The sequence below is a fragment of the Mauremys reevesii genome, linkage group 3 (genome assembly GCF_016161935.1).
Source record: "Mauremys reevesii isolate NIE-2019 linkage group 3, ASM1616193v1, whole genome shotgun sequence".
NCBI lineage: Eukaryota > Metazoa > Chordata > Testudines > Geoemydidae > Mauremys > Mauremys reevesii.
Window position 1 is genome coordinate 197,585,965 of NC_052625.1, and position 26,129 is coordinate 197,612,093.

Genomic DNA, 26,129 nt, shown 5'->3' on the forward strand with positions numbered 1-26,129 from the left:
ATTAAATTAAAAAGTCCTTTTCACATGTTAATACCACACCAGGGTATTGATAGACTATGGTCTCCACATCTCTGCATGTTTTTCAGTTAACTCTTTTGAGCCGATCTTTATTTCATACAGTTATTACGTAACCTACCAGTTTGTGGTGTCAGAGGAGCCGCGTTCAGTCACAGCTTGATTGTACAGTGTCTGGCCCTCACCACGGTGCTCCATTCACCCAGCCCTTTCTTCTGCTCTAAAACGTCATTGTCCACAATGAGAAAAAGAACAAAATCAGGCCAAGGTGACTAAGATCTTACTGTGTTACACTGACTTTGATAAACCAAGAGTAACTCTACTGAAGTCATCGTAGTTCTACTAGTGTAAACTGGAGTAAGTGAGCTCAGAATCAAGCTCCTGACTGTTCATAAAAGACAAGAACAATTTTACAAAAGAAAAAGATTTCTGCAGTTCATTTAGTCACATGATCTCCCAACAGCTGTAACTGATCCCACCCCAAAGGTTCCTGAAATTACCCTCAGCCATTGGACCATGCATCCAAAATTTCAGGCAGCTTATTTTTAATCCTTTCGATGTGGAGGATCAGTGGCTGAGTAGCTCATCACCAATTTTTCTTACATTTTCCTAGGCAGAGTGTGAAGCCCAATCACATCTTCTTCTCTCCTACCTGAATCATGTGAATGAGACAAACGCTGTGAGGTGCTTAGCAGCAGTAGGCACAGTTTGTGTCTGTACTTTTGACTATTATTCTTGAGACTGAGGGTTTGACATGAAATTGTGTCAAGTTGGCCAAGCACCACAGTGCAGGGTGGCCCCCGGGAAGTGGCCTGCAGAAGTAAGTTGTTGATCAGAGCTCAACCAGCAGGAGTTCGTTATATGTCCCAAGACATTTTGCACAAACCACAGAGGCCTAACGTGTCTTACAAAATCTGGGATGGCACAAGATGTTTTGCACAAAGACCATGGAATTTTCCACAGATAGAGCTGCAAGAATTCCAACGTCCACATTGTGGCTGGACAATTCAATTCTCCCCCAGAAGCAGGAGTCACTTTCTGATTGGCTGACAGCAGCTTTGCCAAGAAAACAAGCCTTCAGTAACTGTATAAAACAGGCTGGTTTGGTCAAAGTGTCACTCCCTGAAGCTGAAATATCTGGACGAAGGAGACAGTGAGCAGGACTGTCATCACCTAGCTTCAGAGAGCACCCCCTCTCTGGTAAGTATTATAGTAACTTCTCTTATAATCACCCTTTTAATTCTTCCTTTAAAGTTCTGTCTAGGAAGATGGCTGTGAGATCTAGAAAGAGAAGAACACAGTTGTCATAATCCCTTGAGTGAGTGAACTACCTGAGTGAAATTTCTAGGTATCTTGAGAAACCACTTAGGATTCTGAGAGGGTGAGCTGGAGAACATGCCTTCATGCCACTTTGAATGGAGAAGTAAAAAGCTACACGTTACATTTACTCACAATGAAAAGTTGGTTATTTAAAAGATACCTGAGTTAAAACCATCTACAGAATAATTCAAGTTATCCAAGTTCCTTTTACTGGGAAATCCTAGATATCCAAATTCACAGTGTGTCCCCCCTGCAGCCCTGTGTTAGTTAATCACCCATTGATGAACTAACCTTAAGCCTCTGGGACCTACAATTTGGGAATATTTCTGGAGTTAAGAATAAGGACAAAGAACAAGGGAGTGGATGGGGGATGATGGAGAAGGTAGCGGAGAAGAGAAAAGGTGCGGGAGAGAGAGAGAGAGATAGGCAAGAAAGAAACAGAGAAGAAGTTTAAGGTGAAGACTGAAAGGAGAAGGGTTGAGGGAAAGAAAGGACAGTGGAGACAGAAGAGGAGTTCAGCGACAGAGAGCAGGCAGGAGGGCAGGGAATGAAAGGAGGCAGACAGGAGGGTGGAGGAGAGAAAAGGGCAAGGAAGGAAGGAGAGATGCAGGAAGAGGGACTGTCTCTGCATGAGACAGAAGCCTTTTTTGTGCTGCTTCAGTGCTTCCAAGCACTGGGCTCTGTAAGCGCAGGTACAGATAGTGAGGAGTGGGGCCGGTTCCCTCCTCCATCTCCGTGAGTGCCGGAATATAGCATAAAGATGATAATCTAATCACCTTTCTTCTTCTTTCTGTAATTTCTTATTGCTTTTAACTGCCGTGTTAATCATATAAAGTTGTCATTGTGCAATAATTCTCCACTGTACACTGACAGAAAGAGGAAGAAGCTTTGAATTGGCTGGTAAAGGAAACATTGTTTCCACTATTTGAATGTTTAGCAAAAGTGGCCTAAGCCCAAAGGTTACTGGTAAAATTCCAGAGAAATTGGACTAGTTGCAAAATGAGAGGTTCTCAGAGGGGGAGGGGCAAGACACATTTTCTAGGTGGGAGCATTGAGCCTTCTAGGAATTCAGTAATTATACAGTGTCACAATGCCACTCACTCAAATTTGGCCCAGCTGCCCTTCCCCATCATGATGGAGGAACATCTGGGCCAAATTTGAGTTACATTGGTGTTAGCTGATTTAAACCATTATCTGCATTATATGTCTAGGGCTTAATGTGTGAGAACTAATTGAATTGTCAGTCTTAGTACTTAAGTAATCTGTCTGATTCCTTTGGTTGGAGTGACACAGGCACTCCCATGATTTCATTGTCAAACAGACTGATCCAAAATGAATAAGAATCTGCATTTAAGCATTCCTACTTCAATGTTGATAGCAAAGTCACCTCCCCAGTATAGTAAAGAACCAGGATAAGGTTTTCCTAGGTAACAAGATTGAGATAAATTGTAACATTACATGATTAATTAATTTGTAGAATTTTCATAAACATGAGCATCCAAACACCTTTATTTTGCTCTATGTAATTTCTTAATTGTTTTCTATTCTATTTTGGGCAATAAAACATGTAAATGTGCAATAATTCTCCACTCTGTACTTTGGCTAAAGAAAAAGAGATTTCCCTGAGAAATTCAATGCAAGTAATTGGTGAATTAAAATTATTTATAAAACATTATTTATTGTTAAAAGGTATCTTGCCTCATAAAACTGTATTTCTCTGAAATCCTCCTAGGTCATCTATGGTGGTGTGTGAATAATAATCAGAACACACATTAAAATATTATTTTGATTAAAGCAATATCTGTACAGCTCAGCATGTCACATTCCCCAGTGTCTCAGTGTCCTCTGTCACCTCTCTATCTTGGTGTCTCTTCTCTCCAGTGACGCTCAGTTCCCGGACGACCTTCAGCCATGAAGATTCTTTACCTGCTCTTTGCTGTTGTCTTCTTGGTGCTCATGGATGCCCCAGGTAAGATGTAAAAGAAAACAAGCAATGATAAAAAGGGAAATTGGGGAGCCTGTACTAAAGTTGTCTAACACTTTCAAGTAGAAAAAGTTCTTACTTTTTCTTAGGGACTCTTGCACCTGTCACCAAGAAAAAAAGATTCAGATTTGACTGAATTATGACCAGTCCAAACAAAAAAAATCCATGTCCCCTTATTGTTTTCTTCAGATCTTGCTGAGGCTTCCTGCTTGAGCCACTCCCCATTCTATCTGCACACCATGTACCCTTCTTATAACAGGCAATCACAGAATCTGGATGTGATACTGATATACCTTTGGTTCTGGGAGAAGATGCACAGAGCTAGGAACTAGACCATGAATTGAAATATAATTTCTGCTGCTGACTTGTGTTAATAATTCTGTGCTTTTCACCACCTGACTTCTTATGAATCAGGTCTCATGTCCTAATCAGAGGTTATGTTGCTGGGCACAGAACTCAGATCTCCAAAATGGCAGCCATTCATCTCCGTGTCTTAGCTCCACTGGGTCTCAAAACCTTCCACAACAACATGTTTGGCTTTGTTTTGAGAAATGATGTCATCTGGGTTTGGGACAGTGTTTGCAGCCATGACAATGCATCATGTAGGGGTTCAGTTTCTATCCATTGGGTGTAGATAGTTTTGTGAAAACACAACAAATGTTCTAAATTAAATATTCTAAAAGATTTGGCTGTGCACATTGGGGCTGCCTTTTCAAAATAGCAGGTCAATCGGGTATAATGAAACACTGGCAATTGGTCATGAAGTACCAATTCCTGAGTGCGTCTTGTGAAGAAAATCTCTGTAGAATCTCAGAAACGGGCAGGCGTTCAGACCTGGAAGGGACTCTCTCAAGCCAATCTCTTTCAAATCTTTGTAATCATACAGCAGTGCACAGACAATCCAGGAAGTTTCTGGAAAGTGTAGGGGACAATTTCCTGGTGCAAGTGCTGGAGGAACCAACTAGGGGAAAAGCTCTTCTTGACCTGCTGCTCACAAACAGGGAAGAAATAGTAGAGGAAGCAATAGTGGATGGGAACCTGGGAGGCAGTGACCATGAGATGGTCGAGTTCAGGATCCTGATACAAGGAAGAAAGGAGAGCAGTAGAACAGAGACCCTGGACTTCAGAAAAGCAGACTTTGACTCCCTCAGGGAACTGATGGGCAAGGTCCCCTGGGAGAATAACATGACAGGGAAAGGAATCGAGGAAAGCTGGCTGTATTTTAAAGAAACCTTATTGAGGTTGCAGGAGCAAACCATCCCAATGTGTAGGAAGAGAAGTAAATATGGCAGCGACCAGCTTGGCTTAACAGTGAAATCCTTGCTCGTCTTAAACACAAGAAAACAGCTTACAAGAAGTGGAAGATTGGACAAATAACCAGGGAGGAGTATAAAAGTATTGCTCAGGCATGCAGGAGTGAAATTAGGAAGGCCAAATCACACTTGGAGTTGCAGCTAGCCGGAGATGTTAGGAGTAACAAGAAGGGTTTCTTTAGGTATGTTAGCAACAAGAAGAAAGTCAAGGCAAGTGTGGGCCCCTTGCTGAATGAGGGAGGGACCCTAGTGACAGAGGATGTGGAGAAAGCTAGTGTACTAAATGCTTTTTTTGCCTCTGTCTTCACAGACAAGGTCAGCTCCCAGACAGCTGCACTCTGCAGCACGGTATGGGGAGGAGGTGACCAGCTCTCTGTGGAGAAAGAAGTAGTTTGGGACTATTTAGGAAAGGTGGACGAGCACAAGTCCATGGGGCCGGATGCGCTGCATCCGAGGGTGCTAAAGGAGTTGGCCGATGAGACTGCAGAGCCATTGGCCATTATCTTTGAAAAATCATGGTGAGCGGGGGAGGTCCCGGACGACTGGAAAAAAGCTAATGTAGTGCCCATCTTTAAAAAAGGGAAGAAGGAAGATCCAGGGAACTACAGGCCAGTTAGTCTCACCTCAGTCCCTGGAAAAATCATGGAACAGGTCCTCAAGGAATCAATCCTGAACCACTTAAAGGAGGGGAAAGTGATCAGGAACAGTCAGCATGGATTCACCAAGGGCAAGGCATGCCTGACTAACCTAATTGCCTTCTATGATGAGATAACTGGCTCTGTGGATGAGGGGAAAGCAGTGGATGTGCTATTTCTGGACTTTAGCAAAGCTTTTGATACAGTCTCCCACAGTATTCTTGCCAGCAAGTTAAAGAAGTCTGGGCTGGATGAATGGACGGTAAGGTGGATAGAAAACTGGCTAGATGGTTGGGCTCAACGGGTAGTGATCAATGGTTCCATGTCTAGTTGGCAGCCGGTATCAAGTGGAGTGCCCCAAGGGTCGGTGCTGGGGCCGGTTTTATTCAATATCTTCATTAACAATCTGGAGGATGGTGTGGACTGCACCCTTAGCAAGTTTGCAGATGACACTAAACTGGGAGGAGTGGTTGATACGCTGGAGGGTAGGGATAGGATACAGAGGGACCTAGACAAATTAGAGGATTGGGCCACAAGAAATATGATGAGGTTCAACAAGGACAAGTGCAGAGTCCTGCACTTAGGATGGAAGAATCCCATGCACTGCTATAGACTAGGGACCGAATGGCTGGGCAGCAGTTCTGCAGAAAAGGACCTAGGGGTTATGGTGGACAAAAAGCTGAATATGAGTCAACAGTGTGCCCTTGTTGCCAAGAAGGCTAATGGCATTTTGGGTTGTATAAGTAGGAGCATTTCCAGCAGATCGAGGGATGTGATCATTCCCCTCTACTCAGCACTGGTGAGGCCTCATCTGGAGTACTGTGTCCAGTTTTGGGCCCCACACTACAAGAAGGATGTGGACAAATTGGAGAGAGTCAAGCGGAGGGCAACAAAAATGATTAGGGGGCTGGAGCACATGACTTATGAGGAGAGGTTGAGGGAACTGGGATTGTTTAGTCTGCAGAAGAGAAGAATGAGGGGGGATTTGATAGCTGCTTTCAACTACCTGAAAGGGGGTTCCAAAGGAGGATGGATCTAGACTGTTCTCAGTGGTAGAAGATGACAGAACAAGGAGTAATGGTCTCATGTTGCAGAGGGGGAGGTTTAGGTTGGACATTAGGAAAAAAATTTTCACTAGTAGGGTGGTGAAGAACTGGACTGGGTTACCTAGGGAGGTGGTGGAATCTCCTTCCTTAGAGGTTTCTAAGGTCAGGCTTGACAAAGCCCTGGCTGGGATGATTTAGTTGGGTTTGGCCCTGCTTTGAGCAGGGGGTTGGACTAGATGACCTCCTGAGGTCCCTTCCAACCCTGAGATTCTATGATTCTATGAACCCACCGCTGAGGCAGTTCAACTCTACTTAGCCAAATTGCATTGATGATACTGCCTGGCACATCACTGTCAGAAACTGAGGGAATGCAAACCAAACCCCAGGCACAAAGGAAGTTAGAGATGCAGGCAGCCCCTTGCTTTCCATCCCTTAAAGGCATGGGGCAATGAAGGATGCCCATGCTCAGAGCTGTGGTTCTAAAATCTTCAGCTGGAAAGTCAATGCCAATGTTTAATTAAATCACTCCATTCTCTTCTTAGAGGCTGCCATTCAACATTGAACAACCACTGAAATTGTATTGAAGCTGTGATCAACTTTTGCACTGGAAGATAATTGGGCAGACTTGGTCAGGTCTCAGTGAATGAGAAATGCCTGTCTTCTTGGAATCACACCTGTAATTTACCCTGAATTGCAGAATGATGATTAAGGCTCTTTTTCTTTGTCAGGTTTCTCCCATGCTGTGGTGACCCGAAAAGGGTGTAGACGCCTTTGGGGTGAATGTTACTTTTGGCGATGTCCCACCAATGCTATGTACCTTGACAAATGCTATTTTGGCCATTGCTGTCAAAGGTAAGCTCAGCGTTCCATAAGGGAGACCCTGCAGTGTGAGCAGAACTGCTCAGTACTCTCTTTTCATTTAGGAGCTGATGAATCCTTCTGTCCTTAAAGCATCTCAGCTCTTAGCCCTGTATTTCCCCCCTTTTGCAAACCAGGGGAGGTAATTATAAAAATCTTGGTGACGACAATGTTAACATTGTTCAGAATGAATGTGAATGTTTTAAGCATGAAGGTTCTTCTGTAAAGTTAATTTGGCCACCTTGCAGATCTGCAGCCAGTCCTATTCCTGTTCTGTTTGTTGCTGACTGTATGTGCCATAAGTTATAGAGGCTGTTCAGCTGGTCAAATTAATGCTGCAGCAGGAACAGGTTGTAGAGAAACGATTGGGAGGGTGAGAGTGTTTCCAGCCTACTAAAATGCCAGTTTGAGGGCAAGAGATGTGATACTGGCCCCTCCTTGGATTTGCAGAGTGGGAGCCAGGGACCTAGGCTGGAGTGGCCTTGCGACCAGCTGCAGTGCTGATCTCTTGGCCAATTCACGGAGTGTTCCTAGAGATCCATGATCTCACCAGGCAGCGCTGCTAGCATTAAACTGCTGCAGAACAGAGTCAGACTTCAAGTAGAATTGGAGTTTCCTGTATTTTTTTCAGACTTAATTTTCTATCTCCTAAGTAAGTATGTCTCATTTTAGCTTCAGCTGTAGGCAAGGTGTGTTCAACAGAACAAGTGTTTACATGGGTATGAATTGTGCTTTTCTATAGTGTGGTCTGTATAGGCAGCTAGTTCTCTCATTTGGATACATAAAACTATCTACTTAGAAACTCTGTAACACGGGGTTTTCAGCAATGTGGGTGAAGCCCTCCTCCTTCCCCCAAACATGCTATAAAAACTCCACCACCCACCTGTGCACAACTGGTTTTCTGCATCTTCAGTAGATTAAAAGCTGTATTAAATTGATAGTTATACAATTCAAGACACACACATACAGTATATACTGTAATATAAAAAAGAAAAGGATAACATAGGTACAACAATGAAAAGCTGAATATTATTTTTGTTTTACTGACTCAGTGGGAAAATTGTTGCTGGTGATAACCCACTGGCTGGGTGGCCCTCGGAGGTGAGTCAGGGAGTGTAGGTGGCATTCCTTCCCTGAGGCCTGCCACCTGGGGCTGAAGCCCTGTTTATTTTGGTGGACCCCCTGAAACCTGCTCATGGCCCCCCTACAGGGCCCTGACCCCCTGGTTTAGAACCACGGCTGTAACAGAGTGTTGCAGTAGGAACAATGGATTCCCTGTGCTTGGGTTAACCAAGAACCTCTTCATTCACCTTTCGGTGAATGGGTAATTACTCCCATGCCATTCGATTTGAAATGAAACATCGTATTGTCCTCGTTCTGTAGGAAAACATCAAAAAAACTGATTCTCTTTTCTTTGTACAGACCTATTGGCTGATTGTCTAAGCAGGATCTCAGGGAATCGCGGAGACAGCCACTTGCTTCTAAAATCATCAGACCCTGCTTCAATGGAACCCTGAAGTGTTGCTGTTCACTTGGGCTGTAAAGAACCTTGTGAGCTGGAGAAATTTAAAATGGAGCCCATATAAGATTTGTTATTCTCCTTTCAATAAAAACAAGCTGGTGTGAGAGCATCATGCTGAAGTGTGTGTGTGTGTGTGTGTTGGTGGGAGGCAAGGGGGCTGTTTCTATCATTCTTGTCCTTTTGAAATCCATCTGATTTATCTTTCTAAATTTAAACATAAAATAAAATTATATACCCTAAAAATTCCCAATCATATGTTAATACTACTCAAGGGTATTTATAAACCATGATTCTCATATCTCGGTAGATTTCAATGTGCTCTTATGGGTAGATTTTTATTTCTTCCAGTTGTTGCAAATACTAGCTGTTTCTGGTTTCAGAGTAGCAGCCGTGTTAGTCTGTATCCGCAAAAAGAACAGGCGTACTTGTGGCACCTTAGAGACTAACAAATTTATTTCAGCATGAGCTTTGGTGAGCTACAGCTCACTTCTTCGGATGCATAGAATGGAACACACAGACAGGAGATATTTATACATACAGAGAACATGAAAAGGTGGAAGTATGCATACCAAGAGAAAGAGTCTACCTTTTCATGTTCTCTGTATGTATAAATATCTCCTGTCTGTGTGTTCCATTCTATGCATCCGAAGAAGTGAGCTGTAGCTCACCAAAGCTCATGCTGAAATAAATGTGTTAGTCTCTAAGGTGCCACAAGTACTCCTGTTCTTTTAGCTGTTTCTGGTATCACATGAACTGGGTTCAGTCCCATCTCGACTGTACAATGTGTGAGTAACCCACTCCTAGTGCTCCATTGCACCTAGACCTTCTTCCCTTTCATGGGGCTCACACATGCTCAACCACTAGGATTGGCTAGACTGCAGAGGTGTCTCAAACAGGTCTTGGCTGGTGGCACAGCTGGACTTCCCTGTCGCATGTCCTCCACCCTCCTCTCCTCCTTGCTGTTCACACCAGGAGCAAGTGATTCGGGTTCCTAGGAGGTATCCCCAGTGTTCTGTGGGATGGTGGTATGTAGCCCCCCAAGTATGGCATGCAGCTCTTTGTAAAAGTGGCAGGTCTGCGCCTCGGCAATACATCTATTGTTGGTCTCCCTGGCCTTCTGGTATGCCTAATGCAGCTCCTTGGCTTTCATGCAGCACTTCTGCTGGTCCCTGCTGTACCCCTTCTTCAGTATCCCCTGAGCAATCTGCTCATAGATATCCATGTTTCTGTGACTGGTCTGTAGCTGTGCTTTCATAGCATCTTCTCAAGACATGCCCAGGAGACCCAATATCACCTGTCCAGACCAGCCAAGAACATGCCTGGAGCATGTAGCTGGCATGGTCAGCTAGGCAGTTGTGCACAGCAACAGGGAGCAGATAGAGATGTGCTCAGCAAGATGCACAGCCAGGAAACCAGGAAATGCACAACCATTTCAAAACTGTACGGGAGGGGGGATTAAGGGGAGTGGGGGACTTCCAAATTATGTGATCCTAGACAATGGAGTTTACAGCTGTGACCAGTGCAATCAGTGTCAGCTATTGAGGGACAGCTGCTGGAGGACTGTTAGGGTCAACTTAGGTAATGTAGGGTCTACACTTGTTCTGCGTTTACTTCTACACCTCGACCATGGCTCAAGAGTCTCTCAGGGAGGTGGAGTTACTATATTGGAGCTTTAGAGTGCTCACATCGGTGGGAGAGAAATTTAGGTGCAGGCACATGGAGAACCCGGTCCATTCAAATCAGCCAACTTTGACCTAACATTGTCCAGCAGTGTAGACCAGACCTCACATTTTTGATTGAGATCCATAAGAAGAGGGTAAATGGGACGGTTGATTTCTGATCAAAAGGTACAACAGGAATTGGCCAGTCACTGAACGGTGAGTGCTGACATTCCCTGTTACCTCCTGCACAGATAATTCATTTTCCCTATTGCAACATTCTGTTACAGAGGTTTAACAGGGATAATCATATCTAACTAAACATGTGAACTGCCTGCCTATCCAGCTCACTGGGTAAATGCCAGACTTCTGAAAATGGGTCTCCCCTGCTCCCTGACTCTCTACTCTGGAAATTACCGTAGATTTTCTCTCTCTCCCCTCTTCTTTTCCATCCTTCCTATTAACATAGTGCAAATTTAAGATGACAAAAATAGATAAAGATAGAGAGGAGCCAGAGAGCATCTGTATTTAGGGCACAGAGATGATGAAGTATTGAGCTGAGGAACTCTTGTTTTGATCCAAGCGATATTTAAAATGTCCTTTGCATGCTGTTTATAAGTATAATGATTATTATCTATCCAGCACCAGAGAATGTGACATGAAAAATGAAATTTACAGGTCCCTGCTGTCTTGAAGAAGTTACAATATGAATATTTATACCTGGCAAACATCTACAGCCTGGTCCAAAGTTGTTTGTAGTCAATGGAAAGTCTCCCAGTGGCTTCAACGGGCTTTGGAGAGATGCTTAGTGCAGATAAAAATTGCAGCAAACAGCACTGCCTGGAGAGTGACTAGGCAGAAACAGGGTTGTGTGTATCTATTCTGTAGCATTTTTATCAGTATTCTATGTGTGTACAAGGTGGAGGGTTATATGTTTGTTTGTTGATTGATTTTGTTTTTTTCCTGCTGTTTTTCTATAATAACATGGAGTTTTCATATTCTTTTAAAAACCAAAAATCAAGTTAATACCATAGATAATCCTGAGTGCCATGAACCTGTGGGAGTTGTAAAACTAATGTGATAAATAGAACAGATTTCACTAGAGCCAAGCTGTGATGTTTTCCATGCTTTTTTGCCATGCAAATCCTCACCATAACTATGACAGTAAAGACACGACCTGTTGATGTGTCATGCCCGGCAAAGCCAATGGGGGATGCTGCTGAAATCACCTCTCAAGGTTCGTCTCAGTCACATGATTCAAGGAGGAACGACTCAGAAGTGATGGGGCTCACAGTCTGGCTAGGAAAATGTAAGAAAAATTCAAAAAGTTCTATGATGGATGTCAGAGTTATGGGACTGCTGGCACCTCTGACCCCTCATGGGTCTTTTGGTCCCCCCTCAGGCATTAGGCCTCAGGCTCTGACCTGTCCAGAGGTGGAATTTCATAATGCTTCAGCATGTACAGAGAGAAGAACACACTGAACTAAGGGCTTTTCTACATACGAGATTTACTGGCATATCTATACCTGTGTAATTATCCCACTATAGGCCTTGTCTACACTGAAAATTTGGGTTGACATAGCTACAGAGCTCTGGGGTGTGAAAAACAAACAACTGTGAGCACTGTAATTATGCGACTAACCCTGATGTATACGCATCTAGGTTGATGGAAGAATTTAACCTGGGTTAAATAACTGCAGGGCATTAGAGCATTAGGGGGGCAGGTGAATCTTCCTCAAATTTCAGTCAGGTTTCACTGCAACATCCAGTTGATTCTGAAAGGAGGCCAAGGTGAGGTTTTTTGGCAGAGGAAGTGGAAGAGGAGGCGTTTATTATTGTTTGTGCAGGGTGAGATTGTTATTTTATCTGGAGAAGTTCGTCCATCCTGAACTGTGACAGCCTCATTCTCCAGCCCCTCCCAAATCCAGGTGTGGTCATCACCGCTGCAGCCATGTGTCAATTAAGGGCAGATGCTTGGGTTCCTCTCTGAAGCTGGAGGGGATCCATGTGGAGCATCAGCACCTGTGGGGAAAGAAGAGGACTGAGCTGGCCAGCCAGGCTGGCGTGTCTGTTTCTTGTGTCCCCGCTGGGCAGGGAAGTGTCGAGTGTCCCTGTCCTGTCTCTGTGGAGAAAGTCAAACTGTGGGTGACTGTTTCCCAAGGCAATGTCCCTGCAATACTAAATACCTTGGGAGGTGCTATCCAAGTGGCATTTGCTGTCAAAGGTAAGTTCAACATTCCAAAAGGGCAACGCTCTGGCATGAACAGAAATATTTATTATGCTCCTTCCATTTAAAAGTTGATGAATCCTTATAGCTGCTCAGCTCTTAGGCCTTTATTTTCCCCCTTTTGCAAACCAGGGCAGGTAATTTTTAAAATTTGGGTGACATCAGTGATGACATTGTTCTGAATGAATTTGAATTGGTTTAAGCATGAAGGTCCCTCTGTAAAGTTAACTCAACCACATTGCAAATCTGCAGCCCGCCCTATTCCTGATCTGCTTCTTTCTGACTGTACGTGCCATAAATTATAGAGCCCGCTCAGCTGGTCTCGTTAACATTGCAGCAGGAACAAGTCCTAGAGAAAGAGATGGTAGGGTGAGAGACTTTCCCACCCACGAAAACACCAGAGAGGCAGATTGGGGCAAGAGATGTGGAGCTGTGAGCTCCTTGGGCCTGCAGAGTGGGAGCTAGGGACCTAGGTTAGGGTGCCCTGCTCTCTTAGCCAATTCACTGAGCATATCCAGAGATCTGTGCTATCACCAGGCAGGGCTGCTAGCACTGAACTGCCACCAGATCTGAGTCACGCTTCAGGTAGAATTAGAATTTCCCTGCATTCTTTAAGAGTTAGTTATCTATCATCTAAATACCGATCTGTCATTTTAGTTTCAGCTGTAGACAAGGTGTGTTTGATAGAACAACTGTACAAGGGTGTGAGTTGTGCTTTTCTAAACTATAGCTTTTTTGTAGCCAGCCAGTTCAGCAGTTTAGATACCATGTCTGTTAAAACACTATAATAGATTGTTGCAGTAGGGGCGATGGATTCGCTGTGCTGGAGTTAACCCAAACCCACTTCACACATCATTCAGTGAATGGGCAATTCGTCCCCTGACATTTGATTTGAAATCCAACATCATATTCTTCTTGTTCTATGGGAAACAGCAAAAAATGTGAGTATTCATTATTCATGCAGACGTATATGGAGTGACTAATTGTCTAGGCAGGATCTCTGGGATTGTGGCAGCGAGCCACTTGCTTCTAAAATCCTTGGATCCTGCTTCAGTGGAATCCTGAAGTGCTGATCATCTGGGCTTGAAAGAATCTTTTGAGCTGGAGAAATTCCAGAAGGGAGCCCTTGCATCACCATATAAGTTTTGTTACTCTTCTTTTAATAAAAGCAAATTGATGTGAGATCATCATGCTGAAGTGTGTGTGTGTGTTGGTGGGAGGCAAGGGGCTGTTTGTAGCATTCTTCTCCTTTAGAAATCCATCTAATCTATTTTTAAAAAATTAAAAATAAAATAAAATTGAAGTAATTTAAATTAAAAAGTCCCTTTCACATGTTAATACCACACCAGGGTATTGATAGACCATGGTCTCCACATCTCTGCATGTTTTTCAGTTAACTCTTTTGAGCCGATCTTTATTTCATACAGTTATTATGTAACCTACCAGTTTGTGGTGTCAGAGGAGCCGCGTTCAGTCACAGCTTGATTGTACAGTGTCTGGCCCTCACCACGGTGCTCCATTCACCCAGCCCTTTCTTCTGCTCTAAAACGTCATTGTCCACAACGAGAAAAAGAACAAAATCAGGCCAAGGTGACTCTAAGATCTTACTGTGTTACACTGACTTTGATGAACCAAGAGTAACTCTACTGAAGTCATCGTAGTTCTACTAGTGTAAACTGGAGTAAGTGAGCTCAGAATCAAGCTCCTGACTGTTCATAAAAGACAAGAACAATTTTACAGAAGAAAAAGATTTCTGCAGTTCATTTAGTCACATGATCTCCCAACAGCTGTAACTGATCCCACCCCAAAGGTTCCTGAAATTACCCTCAGCCATTGGACCATGCATCCAAAATTTCAGGCAGCTTATTTTTAATCCTTTCGATGTGGAGGATCAGTGGCTGAGTAGCTCATCACCAATTTTTCTTACATTTTCCTAGGCAGAGTGTGAAGCCCAATCACACCTTCTTCTCTCCTACCTGAATCATGTGAATGAGACAAACCCTGTGAGGTGCTTAGCAGCAGTAGGCACAGTTTGTGTCTGTACTTTTGACTATTATTCTTGAGACTGAGGGTTTGACATGAAATTGTGTCAAGTTGGCCAAGCACCGCATTGCAGGGTGGCCCCCGGGAAGTGGCCTGCAGAAGTAAGTTGTTGATCAGAGCTCAACCAGCAGGAGTTCGTTATATGTCCCAAGACATTTTGCACAAACCACAGAGGCCTAACGTGTCTTACAAAATCTGGGATGGCACAAGATGTTTTGCACAAAGACCATGGAATTTTCTGCAGACAGAGCTGCAAGAATTCCAACGTCCACATTGTGGCTGGACAATTCAATTCTCCCCCAGAAGCAGGAGTCACTTTCTGATTGGCTGACAGCAGCTTTGCCAAGAAAACAAGCCTTCAGTAACTGTATAAAACAGGCTGGTTTGGTCAAAGTGTCACTCCCTGAAGCTGAAATATCTGGACGAAGGAGACAGTGAGCAGGACTGTCATCACCTAGCTTCAGAGAGCACCCCCTCACTGGTAAGTATTATAGTAACTTCTCTCATAATCACCCTTTTAATTCTTCCTTTAAAGTTCTGTCTAGGAAGATGGCTGTGAGATCCAGAAAGAGAAGAACACAGTTGTCATAACCCCTTGAGTGAGTGAACTACCTGAGTGAAATTTCTAGGTATCTCGAGAAACCACTTAGGATTCTGAGAGGGTGAGCTGGAGAACATGCCTTCATGCCACTTTGAATGGAGAAGTAAAAAGCTACATGTTACATTTACTCTCAATGAAAAGTTGGTTATTTAAAAGATACCTGAGTTAAAACCATCTACAGAATAATTCCAGTTATCCAAGTTCCTTTTACTGGGAAATCCTAGATATCCAAATTCACAGTGTGTCCCCCCTGCAGCCCTGTGTTAGTTAATCACCCATTGATGAACTAACCTTAAGCCTCTGGGACCTACAATTTGGGATATTTCTGGAGTTAAGAATAAGGACAAAGAACAAGGGAGTGGATGGGGGATGATGGAGAAGGTAGCGGAGAAGAGAAAAGGTGCAGGAGAGAGAGAGAGAGAGAGATAACAGGCAAGAAAGAAACAGAGAAGAAGTTTAAGGTGAAGACTGAAAGGAGAAGGGTTGAGGGAGAGAAAGGACAGTGGAGACAGAAGAGGAGTTCAGCGACAGAGAGCAGGCAGGAGGGCAGGGAATGAAAGGAGGCAGACAGGAGGGTGGAGGAGAGAAAAGGGCAAGGAAGGAAGGAGAGATGCAGGAAGAGGGACTGTCTCTGCATGAGACAGAAGCCTTTTTTGTGCTGCTTCAGTGCTTCCAAGCACTGTCAGCCCTGGGCTCTGTAAGCGCAGGTACAGATAGTGAGGAGTGGAGCCGGTTCCCTCCTCCATCTCCGTGAGTGCCGGAATATAGCATAAAGATAATAATCTAATCACCTTTCTTCTTTCTGTAATTGCTTATTGCTTTTAAGTGCCGTGTTAATCATATAAAGTTGTCATTGTGCAATAATTCTCCACTCTACACTGACAGAAAGAGGAAGAAGCTTTGAATTGGCTGGTAAAGGAAACATTGTTTCCACTATTTGAATGGTTAGTAAAAGTGGCCTAAGCCCAAAGTTTACTGGTAAAATTCCTGAGAAATTGGACTAGTTGCAAAATGAGAGGTTCTCAGAGGGGGAGGGGCAAGACACATTTTCTAGGTGGGAGCATTGAGCCTCCTAGGAATTCAGTAATTATACAGTGTCACAATGCCACTCACTCAAATTTGGCAACCTGCCCTTCCCCATCATGATGGAGGAACATCTGGGCCAAATTTGAGTTACATTGGTGTTAGCTGATTTAAACCATTATCTGCATTATATGTCTAGGGCTTAATGTGTGAGAACTAATTGAATTGTCAGTCTTAGTACTTAAGTAATCTGTCTGATTCCTTTGGTTGGAGTGACACAGGCACTCCCATGATTTCATTGTCAAACAGACTGATCCAAAATGAATAAGAATCTTCATTTAAGCATTCCTCCTTCAATGTTGATAGCAAAGTCACCTCCCCAGTATAGTAAAGAACCAGGATAAGGTTTTCCTAGGTAATAAGATTGAGAAAACACCTTAAATGAATTGATGTGATTTATCATCTTTTTGGTAAATTGTAACATCACATGATTAATTAATTTGTAGAATTTTCATAAACATGAGCATCCAAACACCTTTATTTTGCTCTCTGTAATTTCTTAATTGTTTTCTATTCTATTTTGGACAATAAAACACATAAATGTGCAATACTTCTCCACTCTGTACTTTGGCTAAAGAAAAAGAGATTTCCCTGAGAAATTCAATGCAAGTAATTGGTGAATTAAAATTATTTATAAAACATCTATTGTTAAAAGGTATCTTGCCTCATAAAATTATATTTCTCTGAAATCCTCCTAGGTCATCTATGGTGGTGTGTGGATAATAATCAGAACACACATTACAATATTATTTTGATTACAGCAATATCTGTACAGCTCAGCATGTCACATTCCCCAGTGTCTCAGTGTCCTCTGTCACCTCTCTATCTTGGTGTCTCTTCTCTCCAGTGACGCTCAGTTCCCGGACGACCTTCAGCCATGAAGATTCTTTACTTGCTCTTTGCTGTTGTCTTCTTGGTGCTCATGGATGCCCCAGGTAAGATGTAAAAGAAAACAAGCAAATGATAAAAAGGGAAATTGGGGAGCCTGTACTAAAGTTGTCTAACACTTTCAAGTAGAAAAAGTTCTTACTTTTTCTTAGGCACTCTTGCACCTGTCACCAAGAAAAAACATTCAGATTTGACTGAATTATGACCAGTCCAAACAAAAAAAATCCATGTCCCCTTATTGTTTTCTTCAGATCTTGCTGAGGCTTCCTGCTTGAGCCACTCCCCATTCTATCTGCACACCATGTACCCTTCTTATAACAGGCAATCACAGAATCTGGATGTGATACTGATATACCTTTGGTTCTGGGAGAAGATGCACAGGGCTAGGAACTAGACCATGAATTGAAATATAATTTCTGCTGCTGACTTGTGTTAATAATTCTGTGCTTTTCACCACCTGACTTCTTATGAATCAGGTCTCATGTCCTAGTCAGAGGTTATGTTGCTGGGCACAGAACTCAGATCTCCAAAATGGCAGCCATTCATCTCCGTGTCTTAGCCCCACTGGGTCTCAAAACCTTCCACAACAACATGTCATCTGGGTTTGGGACAGTGTTTGCAGCCATGACAATGCATCATGTAGGGGTTCAGTTTCTATCCATTGGCTGTAGATTTGTTGTGTTTTCACAAAACTAATGTTCTAAATTAAATATTCTAAAAGATTTGGCTGTGCACATTGGGGCTGCCTTTTCAAAACAGCAGGTCAATCGGGTATAATGAAACACTGGCAATTAGTCATGAAGTACCAATTCTTGAGTGCGTCTTGTGAAGAAAATCTCTGTAGAATCTCAGTGACGGGCAGGCGTTCAGACCTGGAAGGGACTCTCTCAAGCCAATCTCTTTCAAATCTTTGTAGTCATGCAACCCACCGCTGAGGCAGTTCAACTCTACTTAGCCAAATTGCATTGATGATACTGCCTGGCACATCACTGTCAGAAACGGAGGGAATGCAAACCAAACCCCTGGCACAAAGGAAGTTAGAGATGCAGGCAGCCCCTTGCTTTCCATCCCTTAAAGGCATGGGGCAATGAAGGATGCCCATGCTCAGAGCTGTGGTTCTAAAATCTGCAGCTGGAAAGTCAATGCCAATGTTCAATTAAATCACTCCTTTCTCTTCTTAGAGGCTGCCATTGAACATTGAACAACCACTAAATTGTATTGAAGCTGTGATCAACTTTTGCACTGGAAGATAATTGGGCAGACTTGGTCAGGTCTCAGTGAATGAGAAATGCCTGTCTTCTTGGAATCACAACTGTAATTTACCCTGCATTGCAGAATGATGATTAAGGCTCTTTTTCTTTGTCAGGTTTCTCCCATGCTCTGGTGACCCAAAGAGCGTGTAGACGCCGTGGGGGTGAATGTAACTTTTGGCGATGTCCCACCAATGCTATATACCTTGACAAATGCTTTTTTGGCCATTGCTGTCGCAGGTAGGCTCAGCGTTCCATAAGGGAGACCCTGCAGTGTGAGCAGAACTGCTCAGTACTCTCTTTTCATTTAGGAGCTGATGAATCCTTCTGTCCTTAAAGCATCTCAGCTCTTAGCCCTGTATTTCCCCCCTTTTGCAAACCAGGGGAGGTAATTATAAAAATCTTGGTGACAACAATGTTAACATTGTACAGAATGAATGTGAATGTTTTAAGCATGAAAGTTCTTCTGTAAAGTTAATTCAGCCACCTTGCAGTTCTGCAGCCAGTCTTATTCCTGTTCTGTTTGTTGCTGACTGCATGTGCCATATGTTATAGAGGCTGTTCTGCTGGTCAAATTAATGCTGCAGCAGGAACAGGTTGTAGAGAAACAATTGGGAGGGTGAGAGTGTTTCCAGCCTACTAAAATGCCAGACTGAGGGAAAGAGATGTGATACTGGCACCTCCTCTTGGGCCTGCAGAGTGGGAGCCAGGGACCTAGGCTGGAGTGGGCTTGCGACCAGCTGCAGTGCTGATCTCTTGGCAAATTCACTGAGTGTTCCCAGAGATCCATGATCTCACCAGGCAGCGCTGCTAGCATTAAACTGCTGCAGAACAGAGTCAGACTTCAAGTAGAATTGGAGTTTCCTGTATTTTTTTCAGACTTAATTTTCTATCTCCTAAGTAAGTATGTCTCATTTTAGCTTCAGCTCTAGACAAGGTGTGTTCAATAGAACAAGTGTTTATATGAGTGTGAATTGTGCTTTTCTATAGTGTGGTCTGTATAGGCAGCTTGTTCTCCCATTTGGATACATATAACTATCCACTTAGAAACTCTGTAACACGGGGTTTTCACTGATGTGTGTGAAGCCCCCCTCCCCTCCCAAACATGCTATAAAAACTCCACCACCCACCTGTGCACAACTGGTTTTCTGCATCTTCAGTAGATTAAAAGATCTATTAAATTGATAATTACATAGTTAAACACACACACATATAATATAAAAAAGAAAAGGATAATATAAATACAACAATGAAAAACTGAATATTATTTTTCTTTTACTGACTCAGTGGGAAAGCTGTTGCTGGTGATAACCTACAAGCTCGGAGGCCCTCTGAGGTGAGTCAGGGAGTGTAGGTGGCATTCCTTCCCTGTGGCCTGTCAGCTGGGGCTGAAGCCCTGTTTATTTTGGTGGACCCCCTGAAACCTGCTCGTGGCCCCCCTACAGGGCGCTGACCCCCTGGTTGAAAACCACAGCTGTAACAGAGTGTTGCAGTAGGGACAATGGATTCCCTGTGCTTGGGTTAACCAAGAACCTCTTCATTCACCATTCAGTGAATGGGTAATTACTCCCATGCCATTTGATTTGAAATGAAGCATCATATTGTCCTTGTTCTGTAGGAAAACATCAAAAAATCTGATTCTGTTTTCTTTGTACAGGAGGTTTTCTGACTGATTGTCTAGGCAGGATCTCTGGGAATCTGGCACACAGCCACTTGCTTCTAAAATCATCAGATCCTGCTTCAATGGAACCCTGACGTGCTGCTGTTCATTTGGGCTGTAAAGAACCTTGTGAGCTGGAGATATTTAGAAGGGAGCCCTTTCAGTACCCATATAAGATTTGTTACCTCCTTTTAATAAAAGCAAGCTGGTGTGAAAGCATCATGCTGAAGTGTGTGTGTGTGTGTTGGTGGGAGGCAAGGGGGCTGTTTCTATCATTCTTGTCCTTTTGAAATCCATCTGATTTATCTTTCTAAAATTAAATGTAACCCCCAAGGAGATTACCTAGATTCCTGGAGCTCTGGCAGCTCAGGGAGGGGGAGCCAAGGCAAACTCAGAGTCTGCCCGGCAACCAATAGGGAGTGAGATGCCCCTCCCAGGGAGTTCAGGAAAGGGGAGAAGCCAATTTGGAGTCAGTCCTGAGCCAGGCAGGGCAAGGGCAGGACTGGCTGAGTGGGGAGCTGGTGAGTCCCAGGCCTGCATGCAGGGTTCCCCGTGAGAACAGGCCTCAAGGGACCTGACAGCAGATCCCTCAGCAGGGGTTTTCCATCCCCGCTGATGATTCCCAATTTGTAGCGTTTGCTGGGAAATTTCCCCAGCCAGGCTGAGTTCACCCTCCAGCTGCCTAGGTGAGACCAGTCCCCACATGGTCAGTTCTGCTAGTCCGAGGAAGCTGCCTGCTGAGTGTGTGACTGGAGGCTGGGGTAGGAGGCTACAGTTTGGATGTTTGTGTAGTTGTATAACCCTACACCTTGAGCCCTGCACCCCTTTGTGGTGATGGGAAATCCTGGGACCCACGCAGCCTGATTCCTTCCTGAGTAGGATCCCTGCCAGCAGACAGCAGCCCCTCTGCAGTGACTGAGGAGTCCAGCGTCATCTTCAAACCTGGGGATCATTCATGGAGTCTGCAAACGCACCAGCTTTTAGTTAGTTAATCAGGGAATTTGTTTTGGGGACCCCCTACTCCCTGAACTGTGTCCTCAAGCCAGGGAGTGAGGGTTTGAGGATTTTATAACCCGCTGCATATTACACCTATGGAGAGATTTACCACCTCCTCCCACTTGTGGGTCCTTTGGGCTGTACTGAACCCAGTCAGCCGCACGGCTAAACCACTGCAGAGAAGAATTTTGTGGTTATAGACCATCAAGGGCCCCAGCAAAGTACACATACCAACGGGACACTAATTTTACATTTGCTACATCAAGTCACGAGTATTTTCAGTGTGGGCACCGGTGACCCTAAAAATAGTGTTTCACCCTGTTATGTTGTATTTGTCTCCTGCTTAATGTAATTATTGTGTTGAATATATTTTTGTGTGTTTGTGTTATATCTTGGAAGTCTCCAACTATCTGGCAAGTAAGTGGGGATTACTCTGTAGGTAGATTTTTCCACCCAAGCTGCCCTGGTGACCCTGCCAGGAAGGAGCAAGGGGGGTGGAGACATCGCCAAATAATTTCATAGAAAAGAAAAGAAAGAAGATACACCCTGCTGAGTGGGTGGTGGGATCCAAAAGAACCCAGACCTGCCCATCAAAACCTGTAAACAGATTGGCATTAAAGGAGGTAACCAGGTGGAGAGGGGCGCTACATAAACATAAAATAAAATGAAATATCCTAAAACTCCCCAATCATATGTTAATACCACTCAAGGGTATTTATAAACCACGATTCACATGTCTCAGTAGATTTCAATGTGCTCTTATGGGTAGATTTTTACTTCTTGCAGTTGTTGCAAATACTAGCTGTTTCTGGTATCACAGGAACTGGGTTCAGTCCCATCTTGACTGTCCTATGTGTGGGTAACTCACTCCTGGTGCTCCATTGTTACCTAGACCTTCCTTTTGCTCTGAAACTTCATTGTCCACAAGCAGGAGAACAGAGGAAATCAGGCCAAGCTTTAGAAGAGTAGATAGATTATGGATTATGAGTCCATGACCTCTCCCTTTCCCAGTTGTACACAGTTTGTCAGTTCTCATATCCTCTAAGGCTGTGTCTACACTGGAGGTGGAGGTGGCATTTCCAGCTCTCAGAAGCTCTGACTGAGCTCGTGCACCACAAACAGAAGTGTAGCCATGGCAGCGCAAGTGGCGGAACAGGTTAGCAACCTAAGTATGATCCCATCTGAAACCCTATATGCCTCCTTCTAGTGGCTAGCTGAAATTACAGCTCTACTTCCAGTGTAGATGTAGCTTTAGGGACTCTTGGCATTAGGAGGAGGTGGGGTTGGGATTAAGATGGTTTGGGCATCTGAGGGGTGGTTGAGGCTGTTTGGGTGCAGGCAGAAGTTGGTAGCTGGGGAAGTGGGTGTGAGGGTTTGTCCATTCAGTGAAGACTCTGGAGGGTGCTTTGAGGCGGTGGGCATGTCAAATGGAACTGATAGAATTGACTTCTTCCATAGGATACATGTTGGGTGTCTCACGCTGGCTTGAGGGCTTTGGAGCAACAGCCATGAATTCCACCCTGTGCCAAACACAGTGGGTACATTATCTGATAAGTTTTCCTCTGTGAGCTTGTTCTGTGGGCCTGTCCCAAGAGTCTGCCATGATGCAGGTGGATGTGGTCAATGACTGATTGTTGTTATGCAGCGCGGGGTTACTTTTTGCTCACATTTTATTTTCAACTATTATTGGTGTCGTCCTGCTTAGCGGCCTCAACCTGGATCAGAGCCCCATTGTGCTGGGCACTGTACATGTACCCAGGAAAAGATGGTCTCTGCTCCAAACTGCTTACAATCAAAATAGATGAGGTAGGTGAAGTATTATTAAGCCTGTTTGACACTGGAAGAGCTGCAGCCCAGAGAAACAAAGGGCCCAGATTTCTCCTTTGGCCCTTTACAAATCTGGCCCAGAGTGACTTGCCCAAAGTCGCACATGGAGTCTGTGGCTGAGCTTGGATCTCAGCCCTGACTTTCTCAATCTCCTCTAGTGACTGATCCAAACCCCATCCTTCCTGGCTAGCATTTTAACAAAAGGGAAGGAGAGTGATCCTGGGAATTCCTATCCCAGAAGTCACTTTTACCCTGGTAGATCAAAGGGTAAAAGAAAAGAGTCTCTATGGAGGGGATACTGGAACCATGGACAGGAGCAGGACATGGAGTGAACAGGATTTGTCAGACACATCTGACGGCTCTGTGTGATGGAATTACCAAATGAGCGGCTGAGCAGCACGTCATTGGTGTAACGTGTTGGGATTTCAGCAAATCACTGACTACAGCATCTTGTGGACTCTCACCCTGAAAGGGCCCAACCCTGCTCAGCTCACTCAAGTGATCCCAGCGGCACACTGGCAGACACTTGGAACAGGCCCACATCGGACAGGCTTTTGGGAGATCAGGCAATTGGTTGAGATATTTCCATTTTGTAAAATTATTCTAGTCTTCTAGGGGAAATCATGGGGCTGACTCTGATCTCCCAGGTGCCAGTTTTACACCTGTGTAGCTGGGATGGCTTCAGTGGAGTCCCTCCTGATTTACAGCAGTCACTGCTGAGACTGAGTGATGAAGAATTCAGCACCACATTTGGTACATTGTTCTAACGGTTAATTACCCTGTTAAAAATTAACACCGTGTTTCCAGTCTGAGTTCATCTACTGTCAAGTTCAAGACATTGGATCTTGTCAAACATTTGTCTGCTAGAATCTAGAGCCCATTATGATTTTTTTCTTACCCATAAAGGAACTTTAAAACTGCTATTAACTGATCCCTTAACCTTCTTCTTAAACTAACTAGATTGAGCTCCTTAAGTCTATCACTTTAAGGCATTTTTTCCAATTCTTTAATCATTCTTGTGGGTCTTCACTGCACTGTCTCCAGTTTATCAACATCATTCCTGAATTGTGGACAACAGAACTAGACAAAGTTTTCCAGTATCAATCTCATCAGTGTGCTATACAGAACAATTTCACTTCCCTGCTCTAACATCCTACTCATCTGTTCATATGTCTCAAGATCACATTATTCCTTTCTGCCATAGCATCACACTGGGAGCTCATTTACCATAGCTTCTCTATTGTATCCCAAATCCTTTTTAGAGTCACTGCTTTCCAGGATACAGCCCCCCATTCTGTAGGTATGGACTGCATTACTTCTAGCTACATGTATAATCTTGCATTTGTTTGTATGAAAATGCATTTTTTTATTGGGCTCAGCTTACCAAGCAAACCAGATCACTCAGGATCTGTCCTCAACATTATTTACCACTGCACCAAATTTTGAGTCATCCATCAATTTTATCCTCAGTTAAATATATTTCTCTAGTAGATGTTTTTAAAATCTTCCTTAGTTACTAATGCATTGCCTCATTTGTCACGTGATATGCATTGTGGCAAATTGCCGGCACTATTATGATGGGTCTCGCACTGTCTCTTCTTGGGGGGGAGTTCAGGGCACCATGTCTTGCCCCTGAATTGGATTATTAACTGCCCCACTAGAGTCCTAGAGGAGGGGAGTGGAGAGGGAGGGACCTGGGCCCGCCCTCTACTCCAGGTCCCAGCCCAGGGGCCCTGAGGATAGTGGTGAACCACTTGAACTGACGGTGCCTTCCCCTGGGCTACTTCCCTCTCCTGCCCTTCAGCTTGTGGGGGGCTTCCTGCCCTCCCTCTGCACAAGCCAGGTGCCCCATACCTAGGGTCTAGGACTTCTTAGCCCACCGCAGCACTTCTCCAAACTGTCCTCTGCTTCTCTTCAAACTGTTCTCTGCTCCAACACCAATCCTTTCTGCTCCAACTCCCACAGTGTCTGATTGAAGCCGGGGTTTATATCATGTGACTGACTGCAGATGCTCTAATTGGCTTCAGGTGCTCTAGTTAATCTATAGCAAACTTTCTTCCCCTTACAGGGAATAAGGCTCCCTTCTAACTCTCTCCTGCTGTCCTCTGGCCATGCTGTATCACAGCATACACCAACCTTCTTTCCAGACACAGAAAAGAAACATGTATTGAACACTTCTGGCTTTTTCTGCATCATTATGCATTTGTTTTTCCATCTCCAAGGAGTAATGGTCCTATACCATTTTTAGACTCTTTTCTTCCTGAAATAATTTAAAAAAACCCTCTTTGTTATCTTGGCCCTGCCAGCCATGGAGTTCTCTGATGGCCTTAGTTTCTTTTACCATATTTCTGCTCTTCATTACTTCTAATTTGTATTGACTACAATCTATTTCCCCAGTTTTCTATTTGTAATACCTATAGATATAGGCAGAGCACCAGCTGTGCCTCAGGGTGTGTGTGGGTGGGTGTCCTGCACTTCTAGGCAGCTAGGGTTTGCCTCAGAGGTTTGCTGTGACCCTCAATGCAGCCTCTCTCCCCTTCCTAGAGGCAATGGTTACAGCTTACTGACCCACCTTCATCATTAGCCAGTCAATGGGTTTGGTGTAAGAGCCCTCTTTAGCCCCTATCTTCTTTCTCAGGAAGCGTTTGTGTAGAGGTTGGGGGGAATCCAGGCCCACCCTCTTCTCTGGGTTCCAGCCCAGGGACCCTAATTGGCTGCAGCAACAGGTAGTTTTCCTATACTACTGGAGCTATAGCCCTTCCCTGGGCTACATCCCCAAATGGCCCCTCCTTGGTACCTGACCACACTTGTTCTCCTGACTCTTTTACTGCACACTTTCTTTCTCCTAGTCTTCTCACAACACACATCCTAGCTCCTACTAGCCAGCCTCTCTGAAGGGTCTTCCTTTTAAACTAGTCCCATCTGGTTCTAAATGGGCTTCAGGTGATCTGATTAGTCTGTTTCCCTTGATTGCTTCTAATCAGTTCTTATTTGGTTTCAGGTGTCTTATGGAGTCTGCCTGACTTCATTGCTTGTAGCACCTTTCTGACTGCTCTGGGGTAGCCCCTGCCCTGATCATTCAGGAAACAGAAAACTATTCATCCAGTGTGTTTTCCTTCTACCAGATTCCTGCACCCAACTGGTCTGGGTCTGTCGTATATAATTTTTAATTGTTCCCTTGATTTCTCATACACACAGCTATA

General features: G+C 44.1%; 1 protein-coding gene and 1 long non-coding RNA gene across 4 annotated transcripts; one reads left to right on the top strand and one right to left on the bottom strand.

Moving 5' to 3' along the window:
• Positions 1 to 1,122: 1,122 nt before the first annotated feature.
• LOC120401896 (antimicrobial peptide THP1-like) lies at positions 1,123 to 20,302 on the top strand. Of its 3 annotated transcripts, none has more exons than XM_039532130.1 (5): positions 1,123 to 1,215; positions 3,217 to 3,304; positions 18,560 to 18,683; positions 19,731 to 19,779; positions 20,101 to 20,302. In XM_039532130.1, exons 2-5 carry the CDS (start codon positions 3,247 to 3,249, stop codon positions 20,110 to 20,112), a joined length of 243 nt encoding a protein of 80 aa, XP_039388064.1. In that variant the 5' UTR covers positions 1,123 to 1,215; positions 3,217 to 3,246; the 3' UTR covers positions 20,113 to 20,302. The 3 variants fall into 3 exon arrangements, 2 of the variants coding, with proteins under 2 accessions (XP_039388064.1, XP_039388065.1); XM_039532131.1 differs by lacking the exons at positions 1,123 to 1,215; positions 3,217 to 3,304 and adding exons at positions 15,043 to 15,102; positions 17,153 to 17,240; XR_005596818.1 differs by lacking the exons at positions 18,560 to 18,683; positions 19,731 to 19,779; positions 20,101 to 20,302 and adding exons at positions 7,042 to 7,165; positions 8,594 to 8,788.
• LOC120401897 lies at positions 12,005 to 25,781 on the bottom strand. The gene is made up of 4 exons (XR_005596819.1): positions 25,499 to 25,781; positions 19,574 to 19,616; positions 14,022 to 14,120; positions 12,005 to 12,373 (listed from the first exon to the last, which is right to left on the bottom strand). It is a non-coding gene; the product is annotated as an uncharacterized LOC120401897 (long non-coding RNA).
• Between the last annotated feature and the right edge of the window lie 348 nt (positions 25,782 to 26,129).

Bases quoted from the DNA above. Each gene is read 5' to 3' on its own strand.
- LOC120401896 (XM_039532130.1), top strand. From the start codon at position 3,247: ATGAAGATTCTTTACCTGCTCTTTGCTGTTGTCTTCTTGGTGCTCATG. The intron at 3,305-18,559 runs GTAAGATGTAAA...TTTCTTTGTCAG, and splicing joins GGTGCTCATGGATGCCCCAG to GTTTCTCCCATGCTCTGGTG. The intron at 18,684-19,730 runs GTAGGCTCAGCG...TTACTGACTCAG, and splicing joins TTTGGCCATTGCTGTCGCAG to TGGGAAAGCTGTTGCTGGTG.